Source organism: Podarcis erhardii (genome assembly GCF_964252035.2).
Source record: "Podarcis erhardii genome assembly, chromosome: 7".
Classification (NCBI taxonomy): domain Eukaryota; kingdom Metazoa; phylum Chordata; class Lepidosauria; order Squamata; family Lacertidae; genus Podarcis; species Podarcis erhardii.
The window spans coordinates 23,684,023-23,702,267 of record NC_138511.1 but is presented as its reverse complement, the minus strand read 5'-3'; the positions used below and the strand labels follow the sequence as shown (position 1 = coordinate 23,702,267).

Sequence of the window (18,245 nt, the reverse complement as noted above, 5' to 3'; positions counted from 1 at the left end):
CTCTCTCCCCCCCATCCCCCTCCTTTTTAGAATTTTCCAAAGAAGACATGGCAAAAAGCTTGCTTCATATGATCAGCAACGATATTGGGCAGCTGGCTTGCCTCTACGCCAAACTCCACAACCTGAACAAAATTTATTTTGGAGGCTTTTTTATTCGAGGCCATCCAGTCACCATGCGCACAATTACTTACAGTATTAATTTCTTCTCCAAGGTAATGAATTATTATTATTTATTGGTTTTAGTTTTCAGGGAATGACTAAAGGTGTTTGTTTGGTTTGCAGCTGTGTGATTAAGTCAGGGGTGGGTAATCTGGTGCCCACTATATGTTGTTCAACTCCATCTCCCATCTCCCCTGGGCTTTGGTTATGCTTGCTGGGCTGATCGGTTTTGACTCCAGTAATATCTGCAGGGCCACAACCTCCCCATTCCTGGATTATGTAAAGCACTGTGTGTGTGTCCAACCTTTTTCCTAGAACCGGGACTCAAGGCAGTTCACAAAAATTAAAACAAACACAGATAGCTGAGAACATAAACGTTAAAAAGTAATTAAACTATAACAGAATTAATAGCTGCAATCCACCCTTTCAGCTTTGTCACGCTTGATAATGCCTGTAAAGAAACAGGTAGTCACTGATCTAAGCCGTGCTAGTCTAGAGACATGGCTTTCTTTTTAATGTGTCATTTATTGGAAGCCCTAAATAATGTCCCTTAATTTCTGTGCATTTGAGTAGTACTAGCATGTGATACAATGCAGAAACGAGCGAGTCAGGCAAAATTAGTGACAAGGAAATTCATGCCCTCTTCACTCCTCAGTGGCTGCCTGGTTTGTTCGTTTTTGCAAAATATCCACTGCAATATTTGCCCCCATTGTCTTTGTTTACCCCAGATGTGACTGGAGGCAGCAAAAAGCCCAATTCAAGCGCCATGTTTACGCTTGCAGAATTTCTGCGTTGAAATAGGTCTTGGAATTCCTGCGCAAAGTCAGGGTTGCAGCTTATGATCTGTGCTTGCTCTTTTGTTAAGAGCCGTAAACACAGTAATGCAAAAAGAGCTTTTCAAGCTATTGGAGGCCGTCCAAACACAAACATTTTCATGTTGTGGCAGGGAGAGGTTCAGGCCTTGTTCCTGAGGCACGAAGGATACCTGGGAGCCATCGGGGCATTTCTGAAGGGAGCCGAGCAAGACAGTAAGTACAGAACACCAATACAGCGCTCTGAAAAAAGTTCACAACTCTGAACCCCCTGCCGGGGAGAATTAAGTCTCCTGCTCCAGCCATTCTTGGACTTCTGGGCATGGAGCTCCCAATTTCTCACTCCATTTACTGTGGTGGGTTTTAAAAGAGATTTGGCCTCCTCCTCAGCCTGCCTGTTTGTGCCAGAACATGGCACCGCCGCCGCCACCTCCTGCCTAGAAAAAGGAGGGGGAAAGTCAAGCCTCCAACTGTGACTTCTCCCCTAACAAGACCCAGTTGTGACAAGGATAATCGGGCAGCAGAACATAGGATTGTCAACTTGGTCGTCTGCCCATGAGAAGTCTCTCCCTTCTTCTCCTCCCCCACCCCCCTCGCCGGGGTATTAAGAATGTTTACTCATGTTCCCACTGTTTTATTATTGGAGAGGGTAAAAGACTTTCTTCTTTTCCCAAATTCTGCTTAATTGTTCTTGTGGTTTTCTAGCCAGATAAAACCACATAGGCATCGCTTGAAAGCTTCCAGGCACTCACCAGTAGAACTTCAGGTTTTCACACAGCTTAAAGCTTTACTGCTGGCAAAGAGTCAGGGGCATTTCATTTGGGCTGCATCCTTCTCAGAGTAGACCCAGTGAAATTAATTAACCTTGGTTGGTTCTATTCCCTGCATTGGGTTTACTCTGAGTAAGCCTAGCATCAGATGCAGCCCTTCGTGACCATGACTATGGTCATTCACCATCAGAACATTGTAATAAGTAAATATGATTAACTTTCATTCGTTTCTTCCCTAACCTTTTTATTTTTTAAACCAGGGTTTCCCAGACTTGGGTCTCCAGCTGTTGTTGCACTACAACTCCTGCCATCCCTAGCTAGTAGGAACAGTGGTCAGGGAAGATGGGAATTATAGTAAAAAAAAAACAGCTGGAGACCCAAGTTTGGGAAACCCTGTTTTAAACCCAATTATATGATCCAACAAAGTTCTATCGCATTCCCCAAACACCTGGCTTTATTTGCTGTTTGTTTTTATTCTTTGTACAAGAGATTGTAAATCTGTGGCATGTGTGGCAGAATCTCTCTCTGTGTCGTCTTGTATGTTCTCGCCTTCAGGTAATAGTTCTGTTTCTCTCCTCCCCACCCCGACCCCACCCCACCATCTCCTAGATCCTAATCAGTACAGCTGGGGGGAAAACTACGCTGGCAGTTCTGGGCTCATGAGCACGTCGCCGGACATCTGCCCCATGCAGCGAGAAAGGAGCGGAACGGTGAGTCTCCTTAGGATACAGCTGCGCAGGTGAGAAGAGGCTGGCTGCTGGACCAGGCCAAAGGCCCACCTGATCTCACAGTGGCCAACCGAATGCCCATAATGGGAAGCCTGGAAGCAGGACCTAGGACTTGAAAGATGTGTAGTTATGCTAGAATGCTGCTAATGCACAGGTTCCCATTGCTTTTCTTTCCCCAAGTTTCTCCAGGCGTAAACCACGTAGGTTAGTGCAGGTCTCCTGTCTAATCTCATTCTATACTGATCACAACCTTTTCTCTCCTCTTCCCAAGTTTGACATGTTGGAAATGGATCGTTTGGAACGACCGCTTGTCAATCTTCCCTTGCTGAAGGATCCATCCACCTACATCCCGGACACAGTTGACCTCACCGATGATGCCATGGCTAGGAAGTACTGGCTCTCATGCTTCGAGGAGGCCTTGGACGGGGTGAGGGGCCTTCTATTAAATGTGTTGCTACATATATCGCATGGTTTTGGAGGGTGGGTTGCAGATTTCTTATTAGGAAAGTGAAGCCTATGGAAGTCCACCGATTCTACGGAGTGTCTGCGGAAACCCAGTGGGCTTAAATGGGGATCTTGTGCTTAAGCCCCTTTTTGTATTATTATAAAGAAGAAGAAGAAGAGTTTGGATTTGATATCCCACTTTATCACTACCCGAAGGAGTCTCAAAGCAGCTAACATTCTCCTTTCCCTTCCTCCCCCACAACAAACACTCTGTGAGGTGAGTGAGGCTGGGAGACTTCAGAGAAGTGTGACTGGCCCAAGTTCACCCAGCAGCTGCATGTGGAGGAGCGGAGACGCAAACCCGGTTCCCCAGATTACGAGACTACTGCTCTTAACCACTACACCACACTTTTCTATGTACTGGCTTGAAGTTTGCATTTTGTGCCCTACACACTTCTGAAAGAGATCTCAAAAGGTAGCAGGGCAGTGAGAGAGCTCTTGCAGATTTGCTGTGATGGCACAAATCCACTTAGTCTTCTGGGACACCCAACAGCGCAGAGAGAGAGAGAGAGAGAGAGGCACTCTTCTAAGATCCCCCTTGTTCTGCAGTTTGGAGAAGGATTTTTGAAAGGTCTGGCTGGCCCCTGTAAGGAAACAGGATGTTGAAGGAGGCCCCACATGCACCTTATATTTAAAGCAGTATCATACTACTTTAAAGAGTCATGACTTCCCCCAAAGGCTCCTGGGAAGTGCTGTATGTTGGGGTGCTAAGAGTTGTTAGAAGACCCCTTCAATTCCTAGAGCAAGTTAACTGTCAGTCCCTCTTCTTGGGGAAACTCCATCTGGTGCTGATGGAACCCTAGATAGACATTTGCTCCAGTCCAGAAGGGCTCTTCGTATGAAGCTGCCATGTTCCAAATCGGACCACTGTTCAGAATTCCCTATATGAATTGGCAGCTGGTTTTCTCCTGCCCGGAGATGTGGGGGATTTGAATCTGGGACCTTTTGTAAGCAAAGCAGGTTCTCTGCCGCTGAGTGAGAGGTCTCCTCTGCTTTTCTTCTACTCTAGACATTGGTGAAAGTGGGAGAGCACTCAAACCCTCTTTCAAACCATCTTTACACATCAGATGGATTTGGTGGGTTGCAGAGATAGAGTTTAATTCAGGGAAGGGAGACATTTTTCAGCCAGGCAAGCAGGGTCATAGCCAAAAATAGGTAGAACAGCTAACGTAATTTTTACCTTTTGTACATTAGGCTAGTTTCTACAGTCACACACTCACTCACCCCTCTGTATCCTCCCACCCAGGCATTATCACAGTCCAAGGACATATTCCACATTCCAGCCAAGCAAAACTACTCAAGGAATCTATGAATCAGGGCTGGTGAGGGTGTGACCAGAAAGGGTCCAAGGGGCCAGAGAGACCTGAAGGGCCACATCCAACCCCAGGGCCTCATTTTCCCCATCTCTGGGTTAGCTGGTAAGCTAAGCCAGTGTTTGTGGACCCTTGGAGAAACTTGAGATTTCTTTAAATAAATAAATAAAAATATGTCAGGGGATTTTTTTTTTTTTTGCCCTCTTGTATCTTTGATGTGTGTTGCTATTTTGTTTTGTTTTTTGGTCAGCTGCTTCCTTCAAACTAGAGCAACTGTTTAGCCTAATCTAGAGGGTTTGCCGTTGCCAGGGCCCGGTTCTGACATTTATCTCTGCCTCCTGCTTCATCTGCTTTCGTTTTCTATTGAACAGCAACAGAAGCCGCAAAGTCTTGGAGGTGCAAGTAATAATGCCCTTGGCACTGTCTCTCCCTCCGCTTTCCTTCCTTCTTTTGCCAGGTTGCGAAGCGAGCTGCAGCCAGCCAGCCAGAGTCTGTTGATGCAGCTGAGCGAGCCGAGAAGTTCCGGCAGAAGTACTGGGACAAACTTCAGACGCTCCGGCAGCAGCCTTTGTAAGTCGATGCGTGCGGGATGGCAGTGGGTTGACTTAGCTGGAACCTAGTGCACATTTTAAACACTGCTGGGTGTCTTGATGAGCTGCTTGCTACTTTTGCATCCTGAGTAATTCCCACCAGTTTTGGAAATGGCTCTAAAAGACGGCTAGTCTTTATCCTCCGTAAATTTTGCCTGTTGATGGCCACTAGCCACGATGGGAATGTTCCAGCTCCAGAGGCAGAACACCTCTGAATGCCTGTTGCTGGGAATTGCAAGTTGGGAGAATTGTGGCTGTGGTTGTGTCCTGCATGCCAGAGGCCTCTGGTTGGCCACTGTGACAACAGGATGCTGGACTGGATAAGCCTCATTTGGCCTGATCCAGCAGGGCTTTGAGGCTTTCTGCTGTGTCCAGCTAGATCAGAGAAAGGGAAGCTTTTTCAACCTTCTGGGGGCCACACTGGGCAAAAAGTCAGCAATGCCTTTGTGCAGTAAGCACACTTCTGTCCTCCAAACAAGCAGGAGGAATTATTGGAGTTCAAGGACACATTCAAGCCAGTGTGACTGGGGAAGGGGTGTGGCCTGGAGCAAGTCCCGAGGGCCAGATTCGGCCCCCAGGTTTGAGTTTCCACACTCCTGAACTGGATGTATTCAGGAAACCCACAAGCAGGGCACAAGGGCCATAGCATTCTATCTCCTGTGATTTTCTAGCAACTATTAATTCAAAGGCTTTCTGAAGGGAAGCACACGGGGAACAGAACTTGTAGCCACTGATAAATTACCCTCCATGACTGTTGAATCAGTTAGTGGCTGTCAGTGCATTGCATGGTAATTACTTCCATAGTTGGGATATGCGCTGGAAATCTTTCCTTTTGTCTGGTTTTTTTTTTTTTTTTTTTTGTCTCCGTTCAGCTCCTATCCACTCCTCCTTCAGTTTATTTCACTATATGTGTGTTTGAAACTCTCTATCCCTTGCTGTTTGAATAACTTCCTCCCCAAAGCAGCTGATGATCTCTTTAAAAAACAACCACCAGCAGCTCCGCCGTGGTAAAAATAAGATACAACCGAACAGCAAGCTAGCGTAAAAAGTGAAGAATGGAATATAAAGCAGGATGCCAATCATAAAACGCAGTATGAAGCTCTTAAAAACCCAGCAAGAAGTAAAAAGTGCAGAAGGAAACAGACTAATTTGGAAAGATTAGGGAGGGAGGAATGCTTTCAACCCGTGTTGAAAACATCAGTGCTGGCTGCATGCTTCACTCCTAAGGGAATTCCAGAGAACCATGGAATACCTTTTGAGAGCAAGCCACTTAATTATCCTGAGATGCATGAGAGATGCATGTAACTAGCAGAGCAAAAGTTGCCCTTAATTACCCTGCGGAGCTAGAAAGGGAAAGGGCAAGAGCTCAGTGGCACGCAGAAGATTCCAGGTTCAATCCCAGGCATCTCGCAAGTAGAACTGGGAACATCCCCTGTCTGAATTCCTGAAGAGCTTCTGCCAGTCAGTGTAGACCAGGGGTGGTCAACCTTTTTATATCTACCGCCCACTAATGCATCTTCCTTGATGGTCAAATTTCCTTACCGCCCACCAGTGCTCGATGGAAGGAGGATTCAGCTTGTGCCGTAGAACCCCTTACCGCCCACCTAGAATCCTGAAATGCCCACTAGTGGGCGGTAGGGACCAGGTTGACAACCCCTGATGTATACAGTACTGGGCTAGATAGATCAGTGGTCTGATTCAGTATAAGGTTTCTGTGTTCTCAGCTGACCTATGTCCTCCCTGTCCTTTCCTTTTCATCTTCCCCAGTGCCTACGGCACCTTAACTGTTAGAAGTCTGCTGGATACAAGGGAGCACTGTTTGAATGAGTTCAACTTCCCAGATCCCTACTCCAAGGTAAGTGTTTCCTCCTTAACCTTCTGGCTGTGCTCAGGTAAGCCTTAGCTTGCATCCAGCTAAGTCCTACTCAGAGTAGACCCATTGAAACTAATGAACCTCAGTCAGATGTATTAACATCACTGGGTTTACTCCGAGTACAACTAGCGTTGTATACAACCCATAGATTATCAAATCTTTTCTTTTCCATGAGCAGTGATAGACAAACTGCAGATTCGGGTCCCTGCCCCGAGGATTTTCCCTTCAGAGCAGTTGATAAAGAAGAGTCCAGAGTAATGGGGTAAATGTACATTTGTAAATGTACAAATGGATGCCCTGCATGTATGTAAGACTCTGGGAGTGAGAAAGTGCTGTGAGATACCTAAAAGAGGTGAGATGTTGCTAAAAGATGGAATTGTTTCGTTGAAAATTGGAACACAAGATGCAGGGATGTAAGACTAGAAAGGTACCTGTTTTTGTAAATAACAGTTACAGATAGGTAGCCGTGTTGGTCTGCCATGGTCAAAACAAAATAAAAAAATTCCTTCCAGTAGCACCTTAAAGACCAACTGAGTTAGTTCTAGGTATGAGCTTTCGTGTGCATGCACACTTCTTCAGATACACTGAAACAGAAGTCACCGGACCTTTAAGGTCCGGTGACTTCTGTTTCAGTGTATCTGAAGAAGTGTGCATGCACACGAAAGCTCATACCTAGAACTAACTCAGTTGGTCTTTAAGGTGCTACTGGAAGGAATTTTTTTATTTTGTTTTGTAAATAACATTTTTTAAAAAACAAACAAACAGACAAAATAGGCAACACCCCTTCCCCACCCTCCAAAAAACAGTCAGTCCCCCCCCCCCAAAAAAATTTCCATTTGAAAGCCTGTACAGCAGGGGCCCAGGTATAATGCTTTTCATGATTTCTATAATTAGGGAGCCAACACCAAAAAGACCCTGTCTGAGTTCTGTCAAACTTACTGTTTTTCCCAGCACCAAACTCACGTTGCTGCTTTGTAACGAAGAAGTTACTGCTGGGTTCTAGAAACATCCACCTCTGAGCATTTTTAGCAATTTATGTGAGAAATGGCTCTTTTTATATGCTCTTGTCAGCTGTGGTTATTCAACGATCCCATTGGAGGCTACAAAGCAGAGAACTTGGGGTGGAGGGAGGGAGGGATAAGGCTCTGCTAAAGGAATTGAGCCTTATCCTTCCTCCTTGTACATATCGCCTTGTGCCTTACTTTCTTGCAGGTAAAACAGAAAGAAAACGGCATCGCACTAAAGTGTTACCAGAGCGTTATCGACTCTTTGGATTCACTAGGCTGGGAGGAGCGGCAGTTCGCTCTGGTGAAAGGACTTCTTGCGGGGAACGTCTTTGACTGGGGAGCAAAAGCAGTCTCAGAGTAGGTGTTCTAACCGTCTTTGTACAGCTCTGCATCCCCCCCCCCCCCGATTTTGAATGCCCCTTGTATTTTATTTCTTCTTTTTCCAGCAAGTGCGCTAATGATTTCTACTTTGCCATCTGCAAATCGTTTTACGTTCCATTAATGGTATTTGGGTGTGGCTAATTCTCCCCATGTGACTGAAGTGGGAAAAACAACAACACACCTCATTGCATGAGAGATCACTTCATTAGCACTTAACCTGGTTTGTAACTTGCTAACATGATAAATACAGAACCTAGCAGTATGTGTAGCTTAGGGCTGTCATACTGGGATTTCACTGGGGAGGGGGGTTTCCAAAAGGTGGCGCTTTGTGCTGGATCTTAGGCGAGTCAGTCAAAAAAAATTTTGGCTCAACAACTTTGGGCTTTCCAAAACAAGAACAAAAAACTCAAGAACTTTCGGGGTGTCCTGGTTTTTACTTGTTGAAATATGGCAATATGGCAACCCTAGTGTAGGCATATTTCTGAAGTGGGGAGTCTCCTCCTCTTAGAGGTAGACTTCCTCTCCGATTTTTGAAATGTGTGTGTGCACATACACTGATACTTGATGAAATTAGGAATTGCAGTCCAGCCCTACTTCCTCTCAAACTGGTAACTACAAATAGGGCTGGATGGATTATATATTAGTGGAAATAACTCTGGCAGTGGCTGGTAGGGTGGGAAGCAGGAAGCCCAAACAGGAAGTGGAGCCGGTGCTGCCATCTGAACTGGATGTAAGCAAGAAGGCATGCTGGTGAAGGGCAGGCAGAGGTTGGCAGGGCACAGCCCTTTTCACAAGCTGGAAGGGACATAAAGGTAAAGGGACCCCTGACCATTAGGTCTAGTAATAGCCGACTCTGGGGTTGTGGCGCTCATCTCACTTTATTGGCCAAGGGAGCCAGCGTACAGCTTCCGGGTCATGTGGCCAGCATGACTAAGCCGCTTCTGGCGAACCAGAGCAGCGCACGGAAACGCCGTTTACCTTCCTGCCAGAGCGGTACCTATTTATCTACTTGCACTTTGACTTGCTTTCGAACTGCTAGGTTGGCAGGAGCAGGGACCGAGCAACGGGAGCTCACCGCGTTGCAGGGATTCAAACCACCGACCTTCTGATCGGCAAGCCCTAGGCTCTGTGGTTTAACCCACAACACCACCCGTGCTATTACCCTCATTTAGGAATGGAGTGTAGCTCAGTGGCTGGAGCCCCTGCTTCATATGCAGAAGGTCCCAGGTTCACTCCCTGACATCTGCAGGTAGGGCTGGGAGGGACTCTTGACTGTAACCCTGGAGAGCCACTGTCAGTCAGTGTAGACATTACTGAGCCAGGTGGACCCAATGCTCTGACTTAGTATAAGGGAGCCTTCTGTGTTCCTGTTTTGTGTCTGTTGTGTGGTCCAGTGGCAGAGGAAATAATCTTCTGCATGCAGTTTCAATTCCCATCATCTACAAAGAGCAAGTCATGGGAAAGACCCGCCCTTTGCCCGAAACTGTGGAAAGCTGCTGCCAGTTGAGATTTAGGCCAAACTGGGCTAGGTGGTCTGATGGTCTGCTGCTGCTGCAGGCGACTCTTTCATGTGCCTCCCTGCCAGTCTTCTTGCACCGGGGCTCTCTTCTTCCTTCTCGAAATGTGACCTATTGTTCATTGTCTCTCTACACTTTTTTTTTTAATTTGGACACAGTACATCTGCTGTCCTCCAGGCTCACTACTGAGAGATGTCTATTTCTTAATAAGTAAATCCTGGAGGGGTAGCACAAGCCTTGTTCAGCTGCAGAGCTGTTTGGACCAAGCATCCCTGCAGAATCTCACCACCCCCAATGTTCACATTCTTCCTTCTCTTTCTCTTCCCTGATACCCAGCGTTCTTGAAACGGAGCCGCAGTTTGGATTCGAGGAAGCCAAGGAAAAACTGCAAGGTATTGGGCAGGAACTCTCCCTTTTGGTATCTTTCTGTGATATCTGCATGTATCAGGTAGGGGGCATCCCTATCATTGGGCAGGGGGAGGGCGCTACAGCTGGTTGTGAATTCGGAGCATCCTTAAGAGCAGATAGCTGTGTAAAAGCCTTTAGACTAGAGATGGGGATGTTGCTGGACCCCTGTCCGAAACCCTGAAGTACTACTGCCAGACAGTGTTGGGACATTATTATTATTATTATTATTATTATTATTATTATTTATTTCAATTTATATACTGCTCTTTATCCAAAGGTCCCAGGGCAGTGTACATTAAAATTTACATAGTGTAATAAAAAATCAATAAAACAACCACTAAAAAAATCATAACAGCCCCTCCCTTTTTTTAAAAAACAGGCCACAGATTGTTTAATGGCCGAAAGCCTGGGTAAAGAGGAACGTTTTTGTTTGGCGCCTAAATATATGTAACAAACATGCCAGATGAGCCTCTCTGGGGAAAGCATTCCATGAATGTGGAGCCACCACAGAAAAGGCCCATTTGCCGTGTTGTCAACCTCTGAACCTCTCACAGAGAAGGGCCTCAGATAACAAGCACAGCATCTGGGTCAGTTTATATGGGGAGAGGCAGTGCTGAAGACTGCATCGTCTTAAAAAACAAAATAAAATTATGTTAGCAGGAGAATGTAAAAGTTCTGCAAAGTGGTTGGTAGGACCCACTTGCAAAGTGTGGCCCACACCAACTCCTACCCATGCCTCGCGTCCTGTGCTGAAAGTATGGGGTCACCTCCAACATAGGTCACACTCCAAGTAGACCCATTGAAATGAATGGATATAACTCACTCGGATTAGAGTAGAACCTTATTGAACAACAAACCATCATCCGGAGTTTGCCTGAGCCAACGAAATCAGGCTCGTCTTGGGAAAGGTTAAACTGCACACCCAAGGAAGCTTTTTCCAATCTTAGTTCTGCCATCAGAAGTGTTGTTTTGAGCAAGTGGCCTTTTCCCAGCTTGCGGGAGCTTCAGCATTCTCTGAATGTGCAGGTGTGGGCCTGAAGCATACACTATTATTTTATTTTCTATGAATATTAATACCCCTGTCTTTGGACTGATTGCTTCTCAAGGTGACTTGCAACAGGCTAAATTCCCCACCCTCCACCCCAGGCCAATCAAAATATGTTGTACACACCAGCAGCCCTTCAGATGAGCAATCTCTGTTCTGTTAACAGCTGCTGCTCTTAAACCCTTGTACATACATCTTTTTAGCTGCTCCTCTGGTTAAAAGATAAGGACAGGTTGGTCTCCCTCTTGCCCTGGCAAGTGCCGAGCACCTGCTTTGCATTCAAAAGGTCCCAGTTTCAGTCCCCAGCATCTCCAGGTGTGACTGGAGATGTCACCTGTCCGTAATCCTAGAGAGCTGCTGCCAGTTGCTGTAGTAGACAGCATTGAGCTAGATGGAGCAACATAGTTTGGGGCTGCTTCCTTTGTTCCTCAAGGACAGGGGTTGTAGCCTCCAGTGCTCCTTAGACCTCTGTCCAATAGAGGAGCCCAGAATGCTTCCCTTCAGATTTTCTTGAGCGATTGACCTGTCCATAACATTTTGATAACGTGTTGGTTTTTGTGCCATTGTACAGAACGCCCCTGGCTCGAAGATTCCTACAATGAATGGCTGGCACGACTCAAGGTATATTATTATTATTATTATTATTATTATTATTATTATTATTATTACTGCTGCTACTTACCAAGGTGCCAAGGCAGGTTACAGCAAGCTACAAGCAGTCACTCTTAACTACTGAATATAATGCAGCTGGACAAAAGAAAGGGGGGGTGTCCCCTTTTCAGCTGCCGATCGTTGAAACTGATAGACTCTCTCTCCCTTTTAATATTCCTTATTTTAAGACAAGTTAGTTTCATAAAAGAAGGATGCAGAAGAATACAGCATTCCGCAATAAACAAGAAGGCTGTTTTGCATGCAATCAGTAACTCAAGTACTAAAGTGAAACAAAATGGAGCAAAAGGGGTTTGGATGATAATACTTTGATGCGTGATTACCTCTAAATATAGAAGCAAAATGGTTTTGAACATGCATTTTATGAAGTAAGACCAAGTGTAAACCCAAACAATGTGATATTAGAAGAGGACGATAGACAAGATTCTCCCTAGATTTCTGATTTCCTCTGGAACAGCTGCTTTGTACAAGAAAGGAAGCCACTTTTTTTAAAAGCCATTTGTACTTTACCTATGGCAGAATCTCTGGGTTTTGCTCTACATTAACAAAATCCAAAATCTTCTCAGTCATTGTCCCTTCTTAGCATCCACTTTTTGTGAGATTCCTGTGTTGACGTTTCAGCCACTTGGCCACCAGCCGCAGAACTACGGAATCCCATAAAATAGCCTATTTAGAAAAGCCCAGTGGAGACAGGACTTGGCCCAGACCATTACAAAGACTATCAAAACACTGTTTTGAAATGTGACTCCACAGAAAGAACTCTGGATTTTGCAATGTGCTGGTGTCCAAGGGGGCTCTGGCCCAAGTAGTTTGAGGGAAAAGTGGCCTACACCCTTAACCCCCCCCCAAAAAACCCTAATTATTGTGACCTCTGCCCCACCCCCACAGATCTGGACTGGAGATCCTTCCATATAGAGCCGAAAGGAATGTGATGTGGGTGCCAACTGCCTTTCGAACTGTGCCATAGCTTTGAGCTTGTTGAATTCGAGGAACAACACAACAACAACAAACCTATGGTTACATGAAACATACTCAATAAACACGCAAGACGTAACCGGCTGTACTTTTGAATAAATAAGGTATACTATTCATTGTACCCAATTGTAGATTTCAACGGACTGCAACCACTACCATGCTATGAGATCCACTATCCTATAATATTACATATGAGCTTGTTCTACTGATGAAGCCTAGGATGGCGAAACAAGACTAATATTCCGGAAATCCTTGTCTTAGACTCTGTGAAAGGATTCTGTGGAACTGTAACAACCCTTCATGTGGATTATTGGACACTTTGAACAGACAGGTGGAATAAATACTTTTACATGTATGGACCTTATTCATGAACTGACTAGAGAATGAACTGATCCACTGGGTCTTCAGCTTTTTTCATCGAACTTTATGAGACTTCTGTTGAAATCTACAGTTTGATACAATGAATAGTATACCTTATTTATTCAAAAGTACAGCCGGTTATGTCTTACGAATTCGAGGAACAGGCAAACTCAGAGCAGCCCATGGACCTCTTCTGCTCTAGGGCAGACATCCTGCATCTTCCTACAGAGGTCATTTTCTCAGGCAGAATCTGTTGAACTAAAGAGTAGCCTATAGACTTTCCAGCAAAAGTGTTTGTTTGTTTTTGCTTACAGTCCTAACTCCACTTACCTGAGAGTAAGATCCATTGAATTCAAAGGAACTCACTTCTGAATAGACATGGTTTGGGTCACACTGTTAACTCCATGTACATATTTTAACCTGCAGCTTGTCTGTGCTTCTCTGAATGATACTTTTCTTTTTCTTTTACAGGCCTCCCCTCATAAATGTGCCTTAATTTTTGCAGATAACAGTGGAATAGACATCATATTAGGCGTCTTCCCCTTTGTCAGGGAGCTGCTCTCTAGGGGCACAGAGGTCAGTTGAATTACAGTGACAGCCTAAGGCAAACTGCCTCAAGCTAGCTCATCACTGTTGGTGTTCTTATTTGAGAAGATAATGGGATAAGTAACTGGGGGAAAGATTATTTCAGCGAACTTGTCTTAGCTCCTCATGGATCGGATAGAAGAAACTATCCTATACTGAACCGCTTGGTGACTGGAAAGCTCTAGTGGAGGATATATTATTGGACTAGGAGGTTAATCCCACCTCCTGGTGCTCTCCTACTGTTTATTTCTTCACTTCAACTCACATACAGACGTGTACATTGAACTTTTCACACTTGGCCAATGTGACACTTGCCTTTCCTCTCTGTGTGTGTTCACAGGTTATATTGGCTTGCAATTCTGGGCCTGCGCTAAATGATGTCACTTACAGTGAGTCTCTGCTTGTTACAGAGAGGATAGCAGCTACAGATCCTGTCATACGGTGAGGACCAGTATGGTGTTGCTTCTCTTTGGGCCAGCACACTCTTAAAAGCGAAGGTTTGAGACTGTGCTAAGTTTGGATTGCTGGTGGTTTGTTGAGTGATCAGAAGCAAAGAGTTTAACAATACTCTGCTAAATAAAAGCTTAAGGTTTTGTGCTGTGATATTTGAGACCAGGGGGCTCTCCAGATGTTGCTGAACTTCAGTTCCTATCATCCCCAGCTATGCTTTCTGGGACTGATGGGAGTTGTAGTTCAGCAACATCTTGCTGGGCCAAAGGTTCTCCACACCTGGTTAAGACCAAGGGTTGCTCCAAATCCTGGTTTTGTTCAGAGTAGACCCATTGAAATGGATGAACGTGACTAACTTAGGTTCATAATTTCATCGGGTCTGCTCTATGTAGGGCTTCGTTGAGTACAACCCATAATTTTGCATAATATAAGCCCAAGACCTGGCATATTTGTAGCACATGAACATTGAAGCTGATCTTAAAATTATGCATCTGCCTCCTTTTAGAGATGCCTTGAAGGAAGAGAAATTGCTCTTGGTACAGACAGGCTCAAGTTCACCCTGCTTGGACCTCAGGTAAGAGATCTCCCTCCTGTATATTGCGAACACAGAAAGCTCAGGTGGTGTTAACAGTCCAGGGGGGAGTCCTCCTTCTCACCACAAGGGGGCAGCAAATGTTTGCTTTTTAGGGTCTGTAGAGCATTGTGGTTCCGACGAGTTGTTCTCAGTTTCCAGAAGCACGTCAAAAGCAAATCCTTTAGGTGATGCGTGTCAATTTCCTGCCGCTTGCAAAGAAACCCTGAAGCAGAATGGGGCAGCCGTGAAACTGACATGCATTGCCCCAATCTGAAGTGTCACTGACATAAGAGCTGTGTGAATGGGACCATAATGCTGGGCATGCCCCTTAACCTAGGCAAACCGTGGGCGGCCTGTATAAAGTACTGTTGTCTAGGACAGGGGCAGGGCCACAAACTTCACCGGCCTTGCTTCGTGTTGTTGTTTAGTCGTGTCTGACTCTTTGTGACCCCATGGACACCAGGCACTCCTGTCTTCCACTGCCTCCTGCAAAAACTCCCTGCTTCGTAGCCTCCTTGCTTGTTTTTGCCTGGCTGGAATAGGCCCTTGAATTCTGATGATGCTGATGAACTAACCGACAGTAGAAAGGGTGACATTTGCATTTATTGCTCCGCCCAGTTTTGCCTCTGGCTCCACCCACCACTGACCTGCGGCCCCTCAGAAGGTTGCCAGGCACCATGGACTAGATGGATAGAGGAATGTCGGGAGGCACCAGCTGGGGAACCCCCAAGGGAAAAAGGCTCAGAGCCCAGGGATTGGTGGTGGGATGACGATGAGTAGCCAGAGGGAGAAGACTGGGAGGAGGAGGTGGTGTTGGAAGCTGAAGAGGCAACAGGGCTTAGTGAGCTGGTACAGACTCCGTGGTATAGAGCAGTCCAGAATCAGAGGCAGAAGCTGAAGCAGGCAAATGGGAAGCGAGAGGCCAAGAGGCGCAAATGAGTTGGGTTGGTGTAGAGTCATGGGGTGGGGCCCTCCCCCTCCTGCTGTGACAAGCTCTCCTCCCCCCGCCCTTGTCTCCCAGAACCAAAAGAGAGCTGAAACAGATGGAGCTGTATGCAGGCACAGTCTCCTATTGCTTGGGAAAAGCCCTTGAGCAGAGGAGACTTGGGCAGCTGTGGGGACCTTCAGTCTCGGCAACTTCTTCATGGGAGCAATACAGTGGTGCCTTGCAAGACGAAATTAATTCGTTCTGTGAGTTTTTTCGTCTTGCGATTTTTTCGTCTTGCGAAGCACGGACTTTGGAAAAGCTTCAAAAATCACCTAAGTCTTCAAAAACCTCAAAAAAGGCTACCACACCGCGTGCTATGAGTTGCTCCTCGAAGTGAATGCACGGTTTTAAGAAAAAGGAAACAAACTTGCAAGACAAAGGAAACAAACTTGCAAGACGTTTTCATCTTGCGAAGCAAGCCCATAGGGAAATCCGTCTTGCAAAGCAACTCAAAAAACAAAAAACTCTTTCGTTTTGCGAGTTTTTCGTCTTATGAGGCATTCGTCTTGCGAGGTACCACTGTACTTAATGGGGATGAGCTGCTGTGCCCATTTGGCCTGGCACTCCTGTGCAGATTGTGGTGGTGGTGGTGGGGGTTTTGCTAACAACTATTAGCTCCAACTGGCACAGTGTGATTTACTGCTGGCTCGCTGCTGACACCAGATGGGAATGGGGAAAAAGGTTCCCCATCCCTCGTATATAATCCGGTATTAGCTGTTTACCGTGGTGTACAGCACCTTTCTCCCCCTCAACCTGTCTTGGGAGTCATGTGATACAGTGAGTGGGGGGAAGTATTTGATCCCCCTGATAAATTTGCCCGTTTGCCCTCTGACAAAGAAATGACCAGTCCATAATTTTAATGGTAGGTTTATTGTAGCTGTGGGACATGGGTGGCGCTGTGGATTATACCACAGAGCTTAGGACTTGCTGATCAGAAGGTCGGCGGTTTGAATCCCCGTGATGGGGTGAGCTCATGTTGCTCGGTCCCAGCTCCTGCCAACCAAGCAGTTTGAAAGCACGTCAAAGTGCAAGTAGATAAATAGGTACCGCTCTGGCGGGAAGGTAAACGGCGTTTCCGTGCACTGCTCTGGTTCACCACAAGCGGCTTAGTCATGCTGGCCACATGATCCGGAAGCTGTCTGCGGACAAACGCCAGCTCCCTCAGCCTATAGAGCGAGATGAGCGCCGCAACCCCAGAGTCGGTCATGACTGAACCTAATGGTCAGGGGTCCCCTTACCTTTACCTTATTGTAGCTGTGAGAGACAGAATAACAACAGGAAAAACCCCAGAAACCCAGTTAGGTGTGAGAAGGCCTGCCCAGGTTTTGTGGAGTTGAACGCTTTCCCGTCCTCCACTCACCAAGCTCTCTGCATCTTATTTCAGCCGTCTAGACAAAGGTTTGGCCAACCTGGTCCGGGAGCGGAAGACCGACCTGGTCATCATCGAAGGAATGGGCCGCGCCATCCACACCAACTACTATGCAGCCCTCAAATGCGAGAGCCTCAAGCTTGCCGTCATCAAGAACTCTTGGCTGGCCGATCGCCTCGGCGGGAAGATCTTCAGTGTCATTTTCAAGTACGAGGTGCCCCTCAAATGATCCGGGCGAGGAGAGACTCCAGGGGGTGAGCGACGGCTGGAAACAGGACTTGCACTAGTTTTACTTTAATTGTAAAGAATGTATTTTTATTACCACAGGGAAAATGAGTTCACACAATTCCGTATTTATATTGTGCTTTTATGATTTAAGGAAAGCGACAATATGATTCATTATTTATATATATATATATATAAACACACAAACACACACAATTGTTCATATATATATATATATATATATATCTTTATATAGATATATATGTGTTTGTGTGTGTAATGGATTATGTATCTCACTCATATTGTTCTGGGTTTTCTCTTCTTTTTTTTTTTTTGTAAGTGCTTATCTTAATGCTGTGGTGTTTGCGATGGGAAAAGACTTGATTTTTTTCTTCTGTGAGACATTCATATTGAAATATTTAAATGCCAGTGAAGAATCTTTTTATATTTTGGCCTAAATATACACCAGCCATTTACTTGGCAGATACCAAATAGAGTTTTTAAAGAGCTGGAGGAGAAGTCTGTTTTTGTTTTTGAACCAAATCCTTTGCTCCCATTCCCCACCCTCACTCAGTAGGATTTTCTCAGAGGCTGCAGGCCTGGAAGAGTTGCTTTAGAAATGTGAAGCAGGAAAACTAGCTCCAAGAGACTGTGGCTCTCAAGCTTCCCCTACCGCTACCTCACTCTTTAAATCTGAAGCCCCACAGGTTAAAATAATCCACAAGGTCTGCAAAGCCAGCCTGCACCGGCAGGCAAAATTGGCAGCTGCTCGTGAACCGATTGCGTATCACAACTAAAAATGAAACTTTGAAAGCTTCTAAGGAAGCTGACTTGAGTTGAAAGTATCTTGTCCCTTTGCCCTGTTCCCCAAAAAATCAATTTGCTTTCTCATTTAATGCATTTATATCCCACTTTTTTCTCCTAGCAGCTCCCAGATTTGAAT

General features: G+C 45.7%; 1 protein-coding gene across 2 annotated transcripts in view; it reads left to right on the top strand.

Annotated features, from left to right (window-relative positions):
• PANK4 (pantothenate kinase 4 (inactive)) overlaps positions 1-17,815 on the top strand; it is a 28,732-nt gene extending 10,917 nt beyond the window's left edge. For both annotated transcript variants that reach the window (XM_081870923.1, XM_081870922.1), the window contains exons 7-19: positions 31-212; positions 1,106-1,187; positions 2,351-2,451; positions 2,741-2,896; positions 4,744-4,856; positions 6,644-6,731; positions 7,962-8,113; positions 9,991-10,046; positions 11,679-11,728; positions 13,583-13,687; positions 14,037-14,137; positions 14,652-14,720; positions 17,093-17,815. In XM_081870923.1, the coding sequence (XP_081727049.1) occupies positions 31-212; positions 1,106-1,187; positions 2,351-2,451; positions 2,741-2,896; positions 4,744-4,856; positions 6,644-6,731; positions 7,962-8,113; positions 9,991-10,046; positions 11,679-11,728; positions 13,583-13,687; positions 14,037-14,137; positions 14,652-14,720; positions 17,093-17,306 (1,469 nt within the window). In that variant the 3' untranslated portion in view covers positions 17,307-17,815. The remainder of the gene's footprint in view (positions 1-30; positions 213-1,105; positions 1,188-2,350; positions 2,452-2,740; positions 2,897-4,743; positions 4,857-6,643; positions 6,732-7,961; positions 8,114-9,990; positions 10,047-11,678; positions 11,729-13,582; positions 13,688-14,036; positions 14,138-14,651; positions 14,721-17,092) is intronic.
• Positions 17,816-18,245: the final 430 nt, after the last annotated feature.